This window comes from Barbatula barbatula (genome assembly GCF_947034865.1).
Source record: "Barbatula barbatula genome assembly, chromosome: 19".
Lineage (NCBI taxonomy): Eukaryota > Metazoa > Chordata > Actinopteri > Cypriniformes > Nemacheilidae > Barbatula > Barbatula barbatula.
The window spans coordinates 9,925,845-9,946,092 of NC_136782.1; the positions used below are offsets into that span (position 1 = coordinate 9,925,845).

Here is a 20,248-nt window from a genome sequence, read left to right on the forward strand (position 1 = left end):
TTGCTATTAGTGTAAAACTAGCATTTAAATAACATTACTTCTACAATTTTCTACATAAAATTCTTTAGGCCAGGCACAATATAGCATTTTGAGGTTTTTCACTAACCCATATTCCTACAGCAATAACCACCACAAAATAGCAGATGATCACGCTGATGTCAGCAGGGTTGTTGACAGTGACATGTTTCTCTGTAGCGTTTTTCATTTTGCAGTGGAGATCCGCACGATGTCGAGTTCATTAATGAGATGGAAGGACTCGGAGCAAATGGCTGGGTTGACGCAAATTTACTTCATACAGGATTTGAGTGTAAAATCCTGATCTTTGCCCACATGACAAAAAGGCTGATGGAGGACTATTATTTACCATAATAATTAACTAGACTTTTAAGAAATATTTTAACAGGTTGAGCATTAAATGTTCATCAAAATTCAACTTAGCTGAGAAAATAGTATTATTATTAGCATCTCAGTTTAATATTTCTGTTTCTATCACCACACAGATCGTACAATTAATGGAAATCAAAATAAGAGTAATAAAAGTAATTATTTTATATATGATCATGACATATATGCAAGCGATTGTGTCCCCTGAGATCTGGTTAATAACATTTACATTTAGTCATTAAGCAGATGCTTTTATCCAAAGCGGCCAATTATTAATCCAATGAGGTAAACAATGGAGGCAATTGGCACAACGTAAGGCCTACAAAAAACATAAGTGCAATAAAACCGGTCTCATATAGCCTACCACAGTATACAAAGCTAATTATTTTAGGGACAGAAAGAGTAGAGAAGAAATAGAAGAAATAACCAATCGGTCAAGTGTTGACGGAGAGATGTGTTTACTTAAAGATGGCTACAGAATCTGCTGATCTTGTAGCAGCAGGCAGATCATTCCACGAATGTGGAATAGATCCAGAGAAGGTGCGTGAGAATGATTTTGTCCCTTTTTGGGATGGCACTACAAGACATCATTCATTTTCAGAGAGTAGGGATCTGGCGGGTACATAAGTCTGTATTAGGGAGTGCCGAACCAGTGGTGGTCGGGTAGGCCAAGAGCAGATGCGAGCGACTACAGGGAGCCAATGTAACTTAATGAAGAGAGGAGTGACATGTGCTCTCTTCGGTTCATTGAAGACCACTCTTGCCGCTGCATTTATAAACTTGTACTTTGGCATCTCAAAACATCACTACAACTTTTGCTTCAACAATATCTCAACAATTGTTACAGGACAGGAGAAAAATGCAGCTACAAAAAGCAAAACATCAGACTTGAGTTCAATTTATTGTAACTTCAAACCAGATCACAGATCATTTTTCTTTCAAACAGCTTTCAATATTTGACAGTTTCGGGATGTTAAAAAAGTTGTTTGAGTTGTTGACATCAGATGAAAATACGAGTCCTTTTGTCTCTGCGAAAATAATTGTACCGTATGACAGAAATACAATGAAAGTGAAACAATGAAGACACAAAAAGCATTCCTTATTTGAATTCAAATGAGATGACTGGCTAAACCCAATAAAATGACATACACACAATGTTCCACGTCATTGGGAAAACTGGATTTTTGTCCTTCAGTTGGTCAGCAACTTTGATGGGTCCTTTTACATCCCAATAACAACAATCACACATGTCCAACAAGATGCAGTCACACGTCATACTGAAACATGTTAATTTTATGTTACTTTTTGCTGCTTGTTTTAGTTGTTTGTACATATTTGTTCATTGTTAGTTAAGCCATGAAGAATGGAATTTATTTCCAAGTAGCATGTTTATCGTTTTAAAATATACCCTAAAAGCATTGTGTATGTAAAAGACTAACTGTCTTTTATCTTGTTAACAAGCGTTAAAATATTTCAGAAACAACACATTTTCATCTTCAAGTCAACCCAGATAAGAGCTGAAAAGTAATTCATGACAGAATTTTTGGGTGGAGTATCCCTTTAAGAAAATGGTGACTCTGAATGTACTATGGCAACCATGGTTTCTGGCAAAATACCATAGTTACTAAAGGGATTTTTTTTACAATAAAAAATACATTCCCACTGTTCCTAAAAAGATCTTGTGTTTCTTTAGTATGAGTTTACAGTTGTCAAAAAAACTAGTAAATATGTTATTTAGGCAGAGCATCTAAACAGCAATCCTAACAAAAACTGACTACGGTAACCTTAGAAAATATGTGGCCTTACAGGCATAACACTGAACAAATAAAATAAATACACCCTTCTTCACTTTTCACATTTGTGACCCTGTCTTTGAAATCCAGGTTAAAGTCTCATAATAGAACTATGAGATATTAGCAGCTAATTTTAATCATTCGTTTTCTAATAAATGCCAATATTAAAAATATATTATATTTTCAAAGAATGATTTTTTTGGATTATGTAGGGTGATTTTATATAATACGGTAAGTAAAAAAATGACTTGAGTTGGGTTTTCACTGGCAGGGTCACATTTGATCAACATTTTTTATTAGATTTATTTATAGATTCCAAAACATCATGATATCAACCAAAAGAAATGCTGTAAAAATAAATGCATAAAGATGTCAGAAATTCCTATTTGTCTCCTCAAATATCCTGACTCACTCGATCAATTCTTAATACCCTGCACGAGCGGGTCGGCCTTTTCTCTCTCCCCCGTCTCTGCTGTGCAGCCCTAAGCCGTGCTAGAATCTGTTTTTTGGGGAACTTCAAAGTAGTGCATCCGAACTGACTAACTCCACCCGTATCTACCGGTAACTTCTCCCGTCTCTGCACCCAGCTCCGCCAGCCAGGTTTCCAGCAGTATATGCTATCATAAAACCTTGATCCGTTCTCACCACCCAACACGTATATCCTACGCTTCCACCTGGCCACACCTCCGGCAGCGATGCGTCTTGGGAGTCCTGGAAAAACCACGGGACTAGGAGCGCGATCTCCAGCCTCTCGGTCTACTGCAACCACCACCTCCTGCTCTGGTACCGGTCCCCTTCCTTCTCGGAAGAACAGCACTCGTCCTGTTGCATCCAAGGGTTCGGCCTGGGTGTAGTTGCCATCCAGAAACATAGCGGCATCACGCAGGTAACCACCAACAGCGCAGACACCTCCACGTACAGCTACTCCTCCAGCCAGACAGGTGGCGCCAGAGTCTAGAGCAACTCGGCTCCAGTTCTTTGTAATGGTGTCGTATATTAGCACACCAGAGTGCACCACAGCCCTACTGTGCTCCAGTGTGGTACCTCCAAGCAGGTAAAGGCGACAGCGGAGGGAGGCGCAAGCGAAAGAACGTAACGGCAACGGCAAACGCGGTCCTGATTCCCAAGTCAGTGCGTTAAGGTCAAATCTTTCACAGGTGTCTAGAAACGCGGAACGGTTACAGCCACCCAAAGCGTACAAGAAACCTTTGCATCCAAGCAGCCCTAACATAGCCCGCGGTACAGCCAACACTGGCCGTGTAATCCAGCGGTTCAGTACTACATCGTACTCATGAAGTGAAGCTGACACTTGGCCGCTCCTCAGAATGCCACCCGCCACATAGAGGCGACCTCCAACAGCGGTGCAGCCGGGGCAGAGCAACGAGCCTATGGCTGCAAGCTTCTTCCACTTCCCGGTAGGCGGGTCAAAGCAATCCACAGTGAAGTCTCGCTCTTGTAAAGACTCATGCTCTCTCGGCCTTAGATCCACGCAGACTATTTTTTTCTCGAACATGCCTTCTCGTGGTTTTAGTGGCCCTCCCATGCACTCCGTGCTGGCCCCTGGTCCGAGTTCTTTATTCAGACGGTTGCTTTCGTCGAGGCCCAGAAGACCAGGGCGTAAATGCCTTAGCAGACTGGGCATGTGAGCATAACGATCGACAGGTTGGTACTCCGCCCAGCGTCTCGCCGCATTGTAAACTTCCATCTCAGACTCCACACCCAACCGATCCGACTCTAACAAACTGCCGAGAGTTCCTGGATCCAAAAGGAGGAAGTCCCGATGCCGAGCCACTAGAGGGAAGTGCTGACCCACTAGTCTCAAAGAAGCCCGGAGAAGGAGCTGGTCATGATGCGAACGAGCCAGCGAGTACATACCCAGGCAATTCTCCACAGAGAGGTGTTCAAAAAGAAATCTGATATATTGGAAGACAAAGTTGTGATTATTAATAAGCATTACAGGGTATTACGGAATGTTAAGCGCAAAAATAAATCCTACCTAGAGCAAAGGTCCTGCAAGGGCATCACTTGAAGACGATTGGCTACCACAAACAAATCCTCAGCTGTGTCCAGACTAAGATCTGCATGTCCTGTATAAACAAATTGGATGACTGTCTCCATAATGGAGGGTGTCACTTCTTCCAGGCGGATCTCAGTGAGACGGGACTCAACAAGAGGGCTGGTGAACATGGCGCGGAAATATGGACTGACGGCTGCTAGAAGAACTCTAAAAGAGATGACAAAAAAGTTTTATGTTAAAAGACAAGCAATGATAATCTGAACAAATGCAGAACATGAGAATCTCATGGCTTTGAATGCTGAAAGCCCACCTGTGGCACATTAACTTCTTTCCCTCCACCAAAAGAGTGACATCACACAGCTGTTGAGCATCAAGTAGCTGCTTTAAGCCTGAATGACATGACAAAAAGAATAGTGAAGAGAGACGGTAGTATAATCACATTTTGTTGGTAAAGAAAATACATATTGTCACATACTGAGTGTACGACAGTGTAGTTATAAGCTGTTGTTTGGACTTTGGTTCCAATGTGTGAAAAAGGCAGTAAACATTCGTCTATTTAGCATTTTGTAATTTATGATAACAGGCTTGTTATATATTACAATCTAAGTGAAAAGATGCAAGGTAGACAGACTGGTTTAGGTGTTAAATTAAAAATCCAGCACATGTGAATTAGTGGGAAGCACTGAGACGCACCCTGAGTTATATAGTCCCCCAAAGGAGTAGTGTGATCATCTGGAAAATCCTCCTCTTCCGAGTCACTATCTGAGAGAGGTTCTCCGCCTCCTCTATCAGCATCCTGCCATGGCTGCGGTCGCCAGGTAACTGTACCACCTATGCCTGCATTCATCTGTCAATGACGTTAGATAGTTTACATACCTGCCATTGAGTACACAGTAATGGCCAAAAGTGACGTCTGCTCTACGACGTATAGTATTTGCATATTTTATTGAATGCAAATATAAGACAGACCACTTGAAACATTCTCGACCACTGCAATTTCGTAAACATTACCATAACAGATGAAGGTTTCTATCTGAGCTGACCCCAGCAGTAGGGTGAATATTCACAGTTTTTTGGGGTGTCTTGAGTTCGAGTTTGGGCATCAAGGCTCTCAGGATGCCAACACGGTCTGACACCCTTCCGGCCACTAGCAACGGCTTTACTTTCCTGGCTAGTTTCAGCGCAAATTGGTCGGCTCATCACGTTTTAGTGTCCATCCTTAGCCTCTCAGCACAAAAATAGAAAGGCACGCGTGATATGTCCACTGACACGACCACAGCTTCGTACGCGTTATTACAGTTAGCACTCCGGACTGGCCGTAAAATTGTTAAACCTGAGAGGGAAATATCATACATAAAATAAATGAAACGAACAACTGCTCACAGCTCTCATTGCTTTACTGGAGATGAAGGATTTCCCGACGTGCCGGAACAACAAACGAAACTTCCGCTTTGCTCATGGCTCGCGAGTTACCGGATGTGACGGATTATTTACATCCGTCACGAGTATAAAGACAGATCTGGTTCAAATCGCATACTTCCCCACTATATAGTAGGTTAATATGAATCTTTGTAAAGTTATTTTTGCCACTGTTTTGGTAAATATGCAGGGTGTATAAAGCTTTCTTTGACGAAATAGTTTATTTAAAGTGAGTAAGGAGCTGCTTTTGAAAGTGTGTGTAGGCTTCTAAACTAAACGCGTATGAACATTATCAATAGAACAATTAAAATACAATAAATCTACAGAGTAAAACATCTTTCTCGTCACCTTGCCAATCCAATCGCGTTTGGACGAGATGGCTCCAATCGGCTTCCGTACCTAAACTGTCAAGCGCTTCAGCATGGCGTCCTCTGTAAGGGCATCTACGCGTTTTTGCACGCTTGTTCTTCTCAAATCTAGAAGACACAATGTTAGCAGTTTATTTAGAATGCCCTGTCGGCCATGCTCCTCTCGACCGGTCAGGAGCAGTCTTTATGAGCATGTACGAGAAGGATACAGTCACAAACCTGAGCTGGACATGAGGCGTGTATGCGAGGATACTGATGCAGTCATAGCGGAGGTGGAGAATCGTAAAGGAGATCTGCGGGCTGCTGATGTCGGGCTTATAGTAAGAGCTTTTTCATATTTCGAGATGTCTTCTAGCACTTATAATTCATATAATATAAATTCTATTGGTTTTAATGGAAACCATACATGTATGTGTGTAGTTCTCTGTGTTGGGTTCTGTTATCCAATGCAACACCACGAATTTTGTTATGGTTTTAAATAGGCTCATAGTGTTATTTGTAAGTGGAAATGTGTATGTTTGTCAATATGTGTGCTGCAATCCCCACAGATCGCAGTGTGGAAGAAATTACAGAATTTGCAAAAAGAAATATCCGAATTGGAGGAAAGAAAGAATGTGATAAGTGCCAAAGTCAGAGCTCTTGTGGTAAGTGTATTGTACACAGTAAACAAGCACTTTCAAAAATACCTACATTACAATATTGATGGTTGAAGCTATATAATACTGTTGTCATTTGTGTAGTTGATACGACATTGTGCAGCAAGCTGTCCAGAACTGTGTCGTGTGATGTACTTAATCTCAACGTTTTTCTTTTAGATGAAAGTATGGTTATCAATATTTTTCCATGCTGTTTTTCCTTACAGGATGCACATGAAAAATCAACTTTGTCCAGTGTAAGTTCTTCTTTTCTTGCGTAGCATATTTACCTGTTCAGCACTGTAAGTATTACAAATAAATGTACATCGGAGGAAAATTTATTCATATATATACAATATTTGACTGATGTTAATACTTTGCAATGTGTACTACAATATTGTGCTTCAAGAATGTGTCTGATCCCTTCTTTCTCTATTGTGTATTCAACAGCTTGGGGAGTACAATTCTTTTAGAGAGGAGGGCAGAGCTCTCCGAGAGAAACTCAGTCAGATGTATTTAGAAGAGCGTGAGCTGGAGAAAGAACATTACTGTCGTGCTCTGAGGCTGCCCAACAGAACCCATCCTAGTGTGGTAAAAGACCTCCCATTTTTACAATAAACATATAAACTAGAGCTGTCAAATGATAAGTATAAGAATTAATAAACATTTGTATACATATTTATCATATTTATGAATACAAAATTAATATGCACATAACAGACACATTATGTAAAAACAAAACAAAATCTGTATGCAGTTAATTACGCTAAATTATTTGACAGCTCTTATATAAACACTATTAAAGGACTGGTAAACTGTGACATATTCTCAGTGATATTTGAAAAAGAATTGTCATATCAAATAATAATGAAAGAACTGTTGTTCAGCCTGGTGTTAAGAAATGGTTACTCATTATTTCATACTTAAAATCCAAAGCAGACATGTGCTGAAAGTGATATTGAGATTAAATAAAAGATCAATAAACAGTTTTATAAACTTTATACTCCCGTTATTCAATTGAAAGTCACAAGTGTGTGAAATCACAGCTAACTGAATTTGTAAAAAAAAACTAAATTAAAAGTTGAAAAGCAAAGATGTGATTTTAATAAACAGGAATGTTATGTTTTTCTTTGTTCTTGTAGCCCATAGGAGATGAGAGCCAGGCAAGAGTAGTTGAAATGGTCGGTAGTAGGCAAGGTAAATTCATAAAAAAAGGTTCAAAAGTAGTTTTCTGCTCTTTGACTTTATATTTTAAATAAAGTCTTTCTACGTAAATGAGATTTATTGTTATATGATGGTATGCGTGTATCCACCACAGAATTTGATTTCAAGCCTAAAGGCCATTTGGAAATTGGAGAGAGTCTAGACATCATAAGACAAAGGTTAGATGTTTTCATTTTTCATTTCATTTTATTTTCTTTTATTTTAATTTGCTTTTCACTTCCATCTCTTCTTTCTCAGGCGGCTAGCCCATGTTTCAGGGCACAGATCATACTACTTGAGAGGGGCAGGAGCCAGATTGCAGCTTGCCTTGCAAAATTTTGCTCTGGATCTTCTTCAGAAACGGGTTAGTTCACGTGTTTCTGTTCATGCTTCTGTGTAAAATTCTTCAGATGAACAAGCACTGTTAACCTAAAAAGCACACATGCTTTGAATTCTTATTATTTTGTAGGGCTTTATTCCCATGGTTGTTCCTGATATGTTAAAGGGAGTGGTTTTTGTGAGTATCGCTTTACTGCATGTGTTTGAGTGTACATTACCAACATTTTCATTTGGCAGTTTTTTAACAAGTTTATTTAATGACAGCTCGTTATTAGAGTTATAAAAAAAGATTTTGTGCTGTTTTTGGATGTTTTTTTCAGGAGGGTTGTGGGATGCAGCCGCATGCTCATAGATCACAGGTGTACTCTCTGGATCCCACACACTTTCCAGATCTTAATCTCGCTGGTACAGGAGAAGTGGGGGTAGCAGGTGAGAAACCACATAACCTTCCGTAATATAATATTCAATCCTGTGATACATCCTTCGAAAATAAAAAAAACGATAGAGTAATAAGTAATACTGTGATAAGTAATACTATCTTATAGTAAACCTAATTAGATTTCATTTTAGATTGCCAAATAAATTACAACATAATCCTAAATCGTACAAATGTCAAATTGTAGGCTTTCCCACAATGTTACAAACACCTTGCAATAAAATGATGAGCGACACAATGAAGACTTTATCTTGATTTTCTTTCACAGGCTACTTCATGGATCATGCTGTAAATTTAAAGGATATACCTGTTAGGTATTACAAAATCTATGATTGATTTACAGAGCATTGATTGAGTGCATAAAATGTTGAGATTTGTATTATTTCAACGTCTCAGGACAGTTTGTAGTAGCACATGCTATCGAGCAGAGACAGACACTGGCAGAGAGCCCTGGGGCCTTTACAGAGTTCATCATTTTAATAAGGTAATAAGAACATTTGAATGCAAATACTGATGCTTATACATGATAATAAGGTTCCTAACATTGTTTGCGTTCTTTCAGGTTGAAATGTTTTGTGTGACCGCAAGTGAGACGGGAGAGGAGAGTGCGCAACTGTTGGATGAATGTGTCGCGCTACAAAAGGAGATTTTCTCATCCCTTCAGCTTCATTACAGGTATGACAGAATGATTCATGGTATTTTATTTGTTCTTTGTTGTGGTAATCTTGACAAATATGAACAATTAATAATGAATAACATTCATTATAGGGTGTTGGATATGCCCACTCAAGAACTGGGACCTCCTGCTTTCAGAAAGTATGATATTGAAGCATGGATGCCAGGCCGCGGCAGCTTCGGGGAGGTTGGAATTATATTTCCAGTGCATATATATGTACTGTAGATGTTATTTGATTTAGCTTGATAACTTCACATAAAAAGTGCAATTGTGTCCTTGTGTTGAATATTCTCTCACTCAATCTTTATTAGATTTCCAGTGCCTCAAACTGCACAGACTACCAGAGTCGACGTCTTAACATTCTCTACGAAACAAATGATGGAAGCCTCAAGTATGCACATACTGTGAGTGGATGGTTGTTATAAGACTTATTAGCCAATTTTTACAGCATCAAAATGTCTGTTGGCATCCATATCATGTTATTATTCCTACTTTAGGTAAATGCAACAGCTTGTGCTATTCCACGTACCATCATTGCCATTTTGGAGACGCATCAGACCAAGGTAGAATTAAAACTAAATCACTTACTGCTTAAAGTACAAAAATAGTATTATCAACACTTTCAATGTTTGCTCGTAAAGGCTTAGTTCCTACAAAGGAAGCAATAATCCAAATTATTATTTTTTTAATTCAGCATTCTTTACGTTCTTGAACAGACCTTCGTTTTGTTATTCTTGCCTTTTTTCATCATGCAATATCTGTTTCTTCATTAGGAAGGGACAGTTCGGGTTCCTGACGTCCTGCAGCAGTACCTCGGATCGGAAGTGATAGAGAAACCTAAATACACTCCTCTTAAATATATTGGACCAAACCAAGCCAAGCGTCATACCTCAAAACAATAATATATCAGACTTCAATGAAGTTTTATTTTTACTCTATTCTGAACAGTGGTATGAGGGTGTATGTGGATATTTATCAAGCGGTGTCCAATCCAGTTGATTTTGCTATATGTATCATTTTTGGCCTATGCAAAAGATTGAATAAAATGATTGAATCTGACATCACCACTGAGACATTTCTCTAAATATCTTCTTTGTTTCACAGAAGAAAGACTCACAGGTTTTGAACCACATGCGGGTGTATAAATGATGATAGAATATTTACTTTTTAGGTGAACTATCACCCTTATAAACAGTATAATATATTATACAGCGGTGGATTACGTATATACAGTAAATCCACCAGCAGAGGACACTACTGCTCTGTACTACCAAGTAATACATCGTAGGTTTTTGTCAAGCAACCACAAACCCTTAACAATCAACTTTTATTTACAATTGTAAGACATTTAGCAGTTGATATTTATAAATATAAAACTGGGGCATTGTTTGTAAAAACAAAACAAAAGTACTTAAAAAAAGACAACATTTAGTTGGGTTCAGTTTGGATTAACTTCAGTTTAATTAGTGTAAAGTTATCATTATTAGCTTAATAACATTGACTGTATAATAATAAGTCCCAATTTATATTGTTTGTGCAGGGTGGTGTTAGAGAAAGACAACTGTAACCATTCTCCCAGGCCTCATGAAATATAATAAAAGGTTTAGGTTTGTTTTACACCAAACAGATCATCAAGTATGTAAACAACAGCATTTTCCACATCGAACATTGAAAAGCAGGAGATCCGCCTTTTAAGTTCACGCCAAATTACTCCCTGACACACAAGAGGATCACAGCAGTCCATCTTTTCTTTAGTGCCTCCAGACCTCCATGTGCCACTTTTTAAGTCTGGAGTCCTCCGTTTTCAACCCCTTGTTTTTCAGTCTTTCCCATATTTGATCTGTTGCTCCATCACGAGCGGTGACTCTTGAAGTCCTTGTAGTCCCACTAGACCTTTCCGCCGCAACTGTATGTTCACTCTTCAGGATTGAGGCTGCAGGGTCTCTGGAACTCCTGCCCGTACTCATGGACCCACTTATTAGCAACTGTGAAAGACGAGATGTTCGTAGATCAGCATCTGATGTTTGGGAATCTAAAGCCAGCATACCACAAGGCACGGACGCAAAGCATGTCTCAGCTGATTGAGCAACAATTAGGATTTGCCAGGCCATCTGCATCACATATTTATGATCTACGACATCCTGTCTCTACTTGACATGAGAATGTTTAGCTGATCTGAGCTGAGATACAAAATATCTATGTATGTTAATATATGAGTTATCTAGTTTTAATTCATCACTCCGTATGAGGAACACAAAACCATAATATAATCATATTGTTTTGTTGTTTGTAAAAACTACATCAGTTTAGTTATGTGATGCGTCATCGTACCCCATTTATCACCAACAATGACAGGGCAACCAGCGTGAAGAGTATCACCGTCTCCTCTGCCATTTCTGTGAAGATTCCACCAGAAGAGAGCAGCATTCTTGAAAAAAAATTATTGAGATTTTGGAACAACTCAAAGGTGAGAAAATTATGACAGATTTTCTTTTGGGGTAAAGTATCCCTTTAAAGTAATAGTTCACCCAAAAATGAAGATTCCGTCATCATTTACTCACCCTCTTGTCATCTCAAACCTGTATGACTTTTTTTTCCTATGCAGAACACAAAAGAAGATATTTTAAAGAGTGTTGTTAACAGGCACCCATTCACTTGCCCTGGTTTTGTGTCCATACAATAGAAGTGAATGGGGGCCAGTGCTGTTCGGTTACCAACATTCTTCAAAATATATTATGTGTCCTGCAGAGGAAAGAAAGTCATAAAGGTTTGAAAAGAGAAGAGGGAATAAATGATGACAGAATTTTCATTTCTTGGTAACTATCACTTTAATCCTCATCCAAACCCTATCACGTGTAACAGGATAGCTGTGAAAGGCTTTGACCTCATCTGCTATCTGTTAGCACAGACTTCTACAAGCTGTTTTGATACATCAATGGATGTGTTTTCCGTCTTGAGTTCATCTCTCTGTGAAAATAACCCGTGGTATCTTTTACCTCCACTACAGGAACGCTGAAATTGGCGTAAATGAAAGCCGTGCACCCCCCTGCCTCCACAGAGCTTAGCTAGAGAGGACAAGAGAGGATGTGAACCAGTGAGAATCACTGTTACTGCTAAACGATTACTAAAATCACATTCTCACACTACATTAACACAGCATTTTCTTTGGATTAAGAAATCCCGAAAGAGAGAAAGTATTTACTTACATATATCATGAACGTGGCTACTCGGTTTCCTGTTTTAAGACTATACAATGGGCTGGAGTCAGACTGTTGGTAACAGAAATTATAAAAAAAGATTTTTCTGACTGTAAAATGAGACATAAGATACAGTATATTGTTTTTGCAATTTGTGTTTATGCGTAAAATATGAATAATCACTAGGATATAGTAGATGTGGGAGTATTATGGAACACTACAAAGACAATCTCACGTTGCATTTATTTGTCATACTTTCAATTTGCAAAGCACACTTTATACTTACTGTGGCATGATCAAAGTGAGGTTCATAATGTCCTCCAATGCCATAATTCACCACTTGGAGAAATTCGGCATAAGGAGGATGTACATTTAACCCGCTGACCATAGTGATCCGCTGATCCATCTTTCCCACAACTGCGTGAACTGATTCTTTTAGCCAAGCGCTGAAAGATCACAATAAAATCTTTATGTGAAAGTCGCCTTACTATCAAATATCATATATTCGTATATTTATTTGCATAATTATATTATATTATTATGTTTCATGACAATATGTATAGGAACTGTACAGACAGTTACAAAGTGCGCTATTGCTTTTCACTTTAATTTAATTGTATGGTGTTCTTAAAACGAAATGATTTGTACCTCTTGCTGATGCGATATTCTGCTGTGGCCTGATCTCCTCGAGACGCTACCACAGATCTTCTCAGCTGAGAGAGACATGAACACATGCATGAAAATCTTTTATAACACAGCGCTCTGGAATACTTGATTCTGATTGGCCAATTATTTATTATACGTATGTATTATTAAAATCTCATCTGTGATTTTGTCTTTTTAATGAGTAACAAACTAAAAAGTCAGTTCTTTTAAATGGGAATCACACTGGAATGAAGAAAAGGAAAGAACCACTGGCAAAGACAAATACTTTGAATACACCACTAAAAAGTGACCATGGAAACGTATGATTTAATGACCAGGCTGCCCACACAAACATAAAAGTCTTGCTGTGAGTAGTTTATCCCGACCATATGACTTATTCACATAATGTGATCTCTTCAGCTCTGAGTGCAGCTGGATCATGTGGTCTGGAAAAGAAACTAAGGCTAGCACATAATATTTTGTCTCCCTGCAGAGTTTCTCCGTGTTACGAACATCCAGTAACTGGCAGGCGTAGTTTCCATGATGTGTAACAGCGAGGTGAAATTTAAGAACAGGTCTTATTCAATCGAAGACTAAGCCAAAGATCGGCAAAGCTATGCTTTAATCTTTTCCAAGCTGGAATTGTTTTACTTTTCTTTTACCTTGCTCAATAACATCGACATTTTTGTGAACGAAATGCTCACAGCGTTTATTGAGAAGAGTGCACTCACCCCTGGCACTGCACTGTCTCTGATGCTTTTAGCCTCAGCGCGGGTGATGAAATCATGGTAGAGCACAACATACGGCTGCTGACTGATCACTTCTCGCTTCATCGGTTGCAGGAGCAGTCCAGGGTAACCATTGGTGAAATAGTCACAAAATAATTTGGGGTTCTGGTAATGCGTTGGCTGGGACAAAAAATGTATCATCATTAATATTTGTTTTGATAAATATAATTAATGTTTATTCAGTCAACTTTTCCATCAATGTTGGCTGCTTTTGTATTTTCTTAACCCACAAAGCTTCAAGTACACCAAAGCTATACGCTTTGACACAGTACTGGTCAGTGGCCTCACATCATTCCTCGGGATAGTTGTTACGCTGTTCTGAATGCATATCCTTTATCAAAACTAAATTAATTTAACAAGAAAATTAACAGATGCTTCAGTTAATGTATTTTTCACTGAAGCCCTTTTGTGGGAATATGATAACAGTCATGTAATGTTGTAAACTGTGATACTATGATTTAAATATTATATATTTAAAAAAAACAATGTACTTTGTTACGCTATTTTTAATCAGAACAAAGTAATTTATACAGGTATGAGATGACATGAGGGTGAGCAAATGATGACAGAATTTTCATTTTTGGGTGAAATCACTTTAAGCTTTAAAGGCCCAGTGTGTAATTTTTTGTGGATCTCTCGGACACTCAAATGTTGTGCGGAATTGCGTTTCCTGATACTGTAAACATTCATTTTGCTGAGTGTTTTCAAGAGTGCATTCAAGTGTGTTCAATTGGGAAAGTGACGAGTCGACACTAGCATACCATCTATTGATGGAACTGAAATATACATAACTATGTGTTCCGAGGTGTATAAGACCTTACACAATGAAGCGATATGTTTTCATTACCTTAGAATGAGCTATTTCTATCTATATACACCGCGGGTCCCCTTACATGGAATTCACCATGTTGTTTCTACAGTAGCCCTAAATGAACAAATCTACAGAGCACGTTATGTAAATACATGATCTCCTTTGGCAAAGAACGCAATAACATATTAGTACTGTGTAATCTACTGTAGTGCTTTGAAAGGGGGGTGGAGTGAGCTGTTGGTTGCAATTCGCAAACATCACCACTAGATGCTGCTGAATTCTCCACATTGCTTCTTTAACAATAGACTGATCCTTTTTTTATATTACATGATCTGGATCACATTTACTTTTCTTTAGTATAGTGTGAAAAGGTACCTGAGATCCTTTTGTTTGGCAGAGCTTCTCATAGACATCCCTGGTTCTCAGATATGTTGTGTCAGGCCTTTTTAAAGCCAAGCCATGTCCAATGACAGGAGGACTTTTAACAAGAAGCTTCTCATATTTCTCCACATTAAGAAGAATCCTGCTGTTTATGGGATCTTAAAGATAAAAAAGAGAGAGTAGCATTGGGATTAACTATGTACAAATCTATTCAATATATCAAGCAAGAATATAATTTCTGTCCTTCCGACACCCCGAATGTCCAAATTCACTGTTTTCAAAGTAGACAAGCACTTTTTAATACTTTTAAATATTTGCAAAACCCAGTGACAAACATAAAGGATGACTAATAATAATGATTTATGGCAAGAAATAAAAAGGTTTTAGAATGACAACAGCGATAGGCTTTGAGAATGTCAGAGATATGGTTAGTCAGTCTTAATTGTTCCTTACAACTTATAGATAGAACAATTATTCTTGAGCCATTAACAATATAAATAATGATGTTTATTGGCCAAGTAGTTTTCTCTCACTGGTTTGATCATTGACGTAGTTTTGACTATAAGTTTACCGTGAAGCAGTAGTTCCTTGGACAAACTGAGGGCATAGGATATGTTTCCAGTCTAAAACAAACACACATTGAAAAGTTAGCAAATGTAAGTTCTTCACGTGTACCTATGTGAAGCTGTTTAACTTTTTATAGCATTAGGTGCTGTACCTTGAAATGGGAAAACGCTAAATGGTCAAGAGCATCTTCAAGTGTGCCTTCGTTTTCTGGACTCCACTCAGTTCCCCGAAAGAGCCGAACTGCCTCCTCAAACCACTGCACTGAATGATAGTAATCCTCCAAATCATATGCCACCTGAAAGGTTTTCATGACATGAGCACAAAAGAAACGAGAGGAAAAAACCTACAAATAGAAGTGTTATGAATCTGCTTTTATAGTGCAACATAAACACTGTACAACATGTGAAGTAACCTACATTGTGCTACATATGTATTTTTATACAAAGGTTTTATGTAGTGAATGTCAAAAAATATAACATAAAACATATTATCAAAATCTGTGAGTTAATTTAAGGCTAAAAATAGGTAACAGTTGCCCTTCTTTGTACAATTTGCACACTAAAATGAATGACACGAAACAAATATTTTTTTTTAAATAAAACACTGCTAGGAAATCTGTCACCCGTAAAGTAGTTTTGGTTACGAACATTTAATGATTGATAATTCAATCTGAAAAGCTGTCATTAGTGTGTTCGTAATGATGGTGGTACGGAGAACAGATGGTGCTTATTAAAAATAGAAAGGACACAGACAAGAAAAACAAAGCTCTTCTTTCTGTAAAAGAGCGTTTAAGCCATTTGGAATTTGTTAGGCCAGTCATTCACCACAAAAGAAGGTGAAATTGAGCAATATGGAATCTGAATCAGGAAGCAACCGTGCCGAGTGAGACACAGTCTGAACATATTTTCCAGAGGCTTTTCCAGATATTCCCAAAACGTGTGGGAGAGTGTCACACATCTTTTCAATGTGTTAATCTTGTAAAAATAAAAGAAATGACTAGTTTTATTTAACAGCACACTGATTTTAATTTCGACACAATTGTGGACACACATCTTACTTTTCCAACAAGAAAGCAATCGTCCCCAGACAAAGTATCGGACAAAGAGGGTTTGTAAATATCAACAGCATTTCCATTTTTGATCTGCTGGAAATGTCCTCTCACGAGCCCCTCCACGTGGAGATCATACACGTCCTGAAGTCTCATCAGCCCCTGCGCCGCCCCCTGAAGGTCCTCCAGCTTCGGCAGGCTGCCTTCCATCATCCTGTAGCCCTCCCTAAGGGCTAAAGCAAAACAATACAATGGGGGGAAGGACGGAAAGGTAGAAAGCTGGACACTAGTAAGCAGAGGAATGGTGGATGACAAATGTTTAAGGATATACAGTACACAAGATGAAGGGTTTTCCTTAATGTGTCAGTGTGTGAAAGTCAAGAAATTACCTTGAAGGTTTTCTTCAGCTTCACTGCTGTAAACTACATTTAGCCATTCAGACTGAAGTCTTTTGACCAGTTTGAATGCAACAAGAGGATTGGCTACGGTAGCCGCAGATTCATTGTATAGCCCACCTTGCAGTGCTGTGACTCTAAAGAAGAACCTAAACATGGTTTGAGAAAGTTTCACTGTTGTGTATTTTAGAATGCTTTGACGTATTTACAAAATATTGTTATTATCGATAACCATTTATAACATTGATAGTCCAACCTTAGGAACCCTTAGGAAAATGTACCATGGTTTTATTATAGTAAACATGTAGTACACATGGTTAACCATTATCATTGATTGACAAAACATATCATGGCAAGATATAATAGTGAGACAATTTTACATTTGTACTACAAACACTACTGTGTAACTAAAAGTCACTGTAATCCATGATTTTAAGGCAACCGACATAATATGACAGTGGTGAGGAAATTATAAAAAAGTATTTCTAGTTATTATCAAAGTTTCTGCAACTAGCAAACAAAGCAGTAACTATACCGTTTGTTTGTCTCTTACCTTTTAATGTCGAGAAGTCTTTGCGATTCGCGCTCTATGTATATTCTTAAGTGATCGATTAGTTGTGTTTCTGCGAAAACAGCTTGATTCACGCTCATCATGGAAGTGAACATCTCACCAAATGATTTATCCGATATGTGGATTACATACAAAAACACAAAGATGATAAAACATGAAGCCATTCTAATGAATGATGTTGACTTCGTCTTACATAGAAACGCGTCATCTGCTTTCATTCCTCTGCATAGCGCAGCGTGACTTCACGCAACACATGGAGAGAGAGAGAGAGAGAGAGAGAGAGAGAGAGAGAGACACACAGAGAGAGAGAGAGAGAGAGAGAGAGACACAGAGAGAGAGAGAGAGAGAGAGAGAGAGAGAGAGAGAGAGAGAGAGAGAGAGAGACAGAGAGAGAGAGAGAGAGAGAGAGAGAGAGAGAGAAGAGAGAGAGAGAGAGAGAGAGAGAGAGAGAGAGAGAGAGAGAGACAGCGAGAGAGAGAGAGAGAGAGAGAGAGAGAGAGAGAGAGAGAGAGAGAGAGAGAGAGAGAGAGAGAGACACAGAGAGAGAGACACAGAGAGAGAGACACAGAGAGAGAGAGAGACACAGAGAGAGAGAGAGAGAGAGAGAGAGCGAGAGCGAGAGCGAGAGAGAGAGAGAGAGAGTGCACGCGCGTCTCAATACGAAGATATATGTGCGTTATTTCTGTTCCCGATCAGAGAAACGTTTGCATGGAGCAGACAATTCTGTAGATTTGTGCTGCCATCTTGTGGTGTATTATTTTGCTCAATTGCAGTTTTCTCTGTTGCTATGGTGCATTTTATGGAAGCAAATAAGAGACATAATGTTTTGAAATTTAACAGCCAATGAATACTTGAGTTTGAATTATTTTACTTTGAAACCTTGTATCTGAATTTATTTGTTTCGAATTTACCTCTATGAAATTTAAATATGAAAATTCTTGATTTCCATTTTAAAAACTGGAATTTAATTTCAAGTTAATAATATTTAAATTAATATTTATATATTAAATATATTAAATTAATATTTTTTCAAAGAAAACATATGTCTAATTCGACTGCTCAAATTCAGATCGAAAAATTCAAGTTAAATATTCACATGGTAACATCCGGGCTACCCAGGATAGGAAAAACAGTTGAGCCCAGAGCCCGTCTGCAATTGAACCGAACCGACGTCGGGCGGCCTATCAGAGCACGTCAACCTGACTGTCTGTCATGATCCAAGAAGAGGCAAAGTCACGTATATTAAACCTGTAAAGAAGATGACTTCTTATGGCAAGCCGTTTTGACATAAAAACCTATGGTTTGACTATCCATAAAATATATTTTAGATAGTTTTAATTGTATTTCGACGAGTCATAATTGTAATTTCACTAGTCAAATTGATAATTAGAGATATCTGCAATTATAATTGCGCTAGTAAGAAATATGATTCGAGATATCTGTAAATATGTTTTTGACTATAGTCAAAACTCTATTTTAGATATCTGTAATGACCTCATAGATATCTAAAATGATCGCGTCACAAATACGCAAAGTATTTAAAGATATCTCTAATTCAGTTTCGACTAGTCTCAATTATATTTTAAGATATCTGAATCGTGCCTGCACCTAGTCGAATCTGCTGTTGTGTGACGTGATACTTAATCTCCTCAGCTCCCCCCCCCCCACGCCAAAACCAAAAGCGCAACGACTAATGCTATCACCTTGGCTTCATCGGAACACAGCAAAGGAGACAACAGGCTAGTTTTTTAAACGGATGTCAATGGGTTTTGTTCGCTTTTACGCTTTCTCCAGTTGGATGTCTTAAAGACCCTTCGATCTAACTAAAATAAGGGTTTGTTATCTATGCCAGAGCCCCCCCTAATACCTAGTGCTAACGGCTAACAACAGTAGACAGCGTTTGTAACTTGTCAAGGAGAGAAAAGAACTGAATGAAGTACTTTAGGGATTATTAAATAATATATGGAGGCAGTCATGTATGCATAGCGCAGAGATTTTAATTGCAGTCATGTTACAAAGCAGACCAAACAATGTGTAATGTTCAATAAAGACAAAGATCAGCAAACTGCTCGTTTTGTTGTAATTTATTTTTTATATATTTTTTGAATAGACATGAGTGAAAAACATTTGAATTATATACCAAAACGTGAAAAAGTACAAATAAGCACGTGATGGACAAGAATGTTGCATATATGGCACTTCAATCATGACCTGCTGGCACTGAGATCCGAATCGGCAAATTTCTGATCACAAGTCCAACGCTCTAACCACTAGGCCACAGACACCTATACAGATGTCTCGTTCTCGCTTCTCAGGGAACTGAGGTTACGAAAGTAACCGGAGAAGTTTTCCTGCTGGCTATAACGTGTTGCCTAGCTGACTTACCTACATAGAGAGACGAGTCACACAACAAACCATAGCTAACAGTTATGTGTTCCAAAAAATAATCAGCAACAACATACTTTTGTTCTGTCGAGTCCGATTGTACAACAGCAAACTACCGGAGCGCCTTCGTTTTCCCTAGAAGTCATCTTCTTTACAGGTTTAATATACGTGACTTTGCCTCTTCTTGGAT

The 20,248-nt window shown here is 38.4% G+C and overlaps 3 protein-coding genes across 5 annotated transcripts; 1 reads left to right on the top strand and 2 right to left on the bottom strand.

Moving 5' to 3' along the window:
• Positions 1 to 1,268: 1,268 nt before the first annotated feature.
• Positions 1,269 to 5,674, bottom strand: LOC306908459 (kelch repeat and BTB domain-containing protein 8). 2 transcript variants are annotated; one of them, XM_079481346.1, is made up of 5 exons: positions 5,206 to 5,674; positions 4,888 to 5,041; positions 4,505 to 4,583; positions 4,174 to 4,401; positions 1,269 to 4,090 (listed from the first exon to the last, which is right to left on the bottom strand). In XM_079481346.1, the coding sequence occupies exons 1-5, from the start codon at positions 5,206 to 5,208 to the stop codon at positions 2,572 to 2,574; spliced, it is 1,983 nt and encodes a 660-aa protein (XP_079337472.1). In that variant the 5' UTR covers positions 5,209 to 5,674; the 3' UTR covers positions 1,269 to 2,571. The 2 variants fall into 2 exon arrangements, with proteins under 2 accessions (XP_079337472.1, XP_079337473.1); XM_079481347.1 differs by lacking the exon at positions 5,206 to 5,674 and having other exon boundaries at positions 4,888 to 5,173.
• Positions 5,675 to 5,677: 3 nt separating this feature from the next.
• sars2 (seryl-tRNA synthetase 2, mitochondrial) lies at positions 5,678 to 10,340 on the top strand. Of its 2 annotated transcripts, XM_079481348.1 has the most exons (17): positions 5,733 to 5,868; positions 5,940 to 6,301; positions 6,530 to 6,625; positions 6,844 to 6,873; positions 7,067 to 7,207; positions 7,759 to 7,813; positions 7,935 to 7,998; positions 8,078 to 8,183; positions 8,289 to 8,336; positions 8,479 to 8,587; positions 8,863 to 8,908; positions 8,991 to 9,078; positions 9,157 to 9,269; positions 9,363 to 9,456; positions 9,582 to 9,674; positions 9,768 to 9,833; positions 10,044 to 10,340. In XM_079481348.1, the coding sequence occupies exons 2-17, from the start codon at positions 6,035 to 6,037 to the stop codon at positions 10,170 to 10,172; spliced, it is 1,545 nt and encodes a 514-aa protein (XP_079337474.1). In that variant the 5' UTR covers positions 5,733 to 5,868; positions 5,940 to 6,034; the 3' UTR covers positions 10,173 to 10,340. The 2 variants fall into 2 exon arrangements, with proteins under 2 accessions (XP_079337475.1, XP_079337474.1); XM_079481349.1 differs by having other exon boundaries at positions 5,678 to 6,301.
• An 844-nt stretch (positions 10,341 to 11,184) lies between these two features.
• On the bottom strand, positions 11,185 to 17,837 carry p4ha3 (prolyl 4-hydroxylase, alpha polypeptide III; the record flags this gene model as incomplete). The annotated part of the gene is made up of 13 exons (XM_079482034.1): positions 11,185 to 11,255; positions 11,602 to 11,698; positions 12,267 to 12,335; positions 12,477 to 12,539; positions 12,754 to 12,913; positions 13,116 to 13,180; positions 13,844 to 14,020; positions 15,087 to 15,250; positions 15,664 to 15,715; positions 15,811 to 15,954; positions 16,717 to 16,940; positions 17,097 to 17,251; positions 17,656 to 17,837. 13 exons carry the CDS (start codon positions 17,835 to 17,837, stop codon positions 11,185 to 11,187), a joined length of 1,623 nt encoding a protein of 540 aa, XP_079338160.1.
• Between the last annotated feature and the right edge of the window lie 2,411 nt (positions 17,838 to 20,248).

What these genes read in the sequence shown, in the direction of transcription:
- LOC306908459 (XM_079481346.1), bottom strand. An exon ending in AAGAAGTTAATGTGCCACAG is followed by an intron (nt 4,402 to 4,504) that starts GTGGGCTTTCAG and finishes CATCTCTTTTAG; the next exon opens with AGTTCTTCTAGCAGCCGTCA. An exon ending in TTGCAGGACCTTTGCTCTAG is followed by an intron (nt 4,091 to 4,173) that starts GTAGGATTTATT and finishes CCAATATATCAG; the next exon opens with ATTTCTTTTTGAACACCTCT.
- sars2 (XM_079481349.1), top strand. Translation starts at nt 6,035, where the DNA reads ATGGCGTCCTCTGTAAGGGCATCTACGCGTTTTTGCACGCTTGTTCTT. An exon ending in TGGATCTTCTTCAGAAACGG is followed by an intron (nt 8,184 to 8,288) that starts GTTAGTTCACGT and finishes ATTATTTTGTAG; the next exon opens with GGCTTTATTCCCATGGTTGT. An exon ending in TGTTAAAGGGAGTGGTTTTT is followed by an intron (nt 8,337 to 8,478) that starts GTGAGTATCGCT and finishes TGTTTTTTTCAG; the next exon opens with GAGGGTTGTGGGATGCAGCC.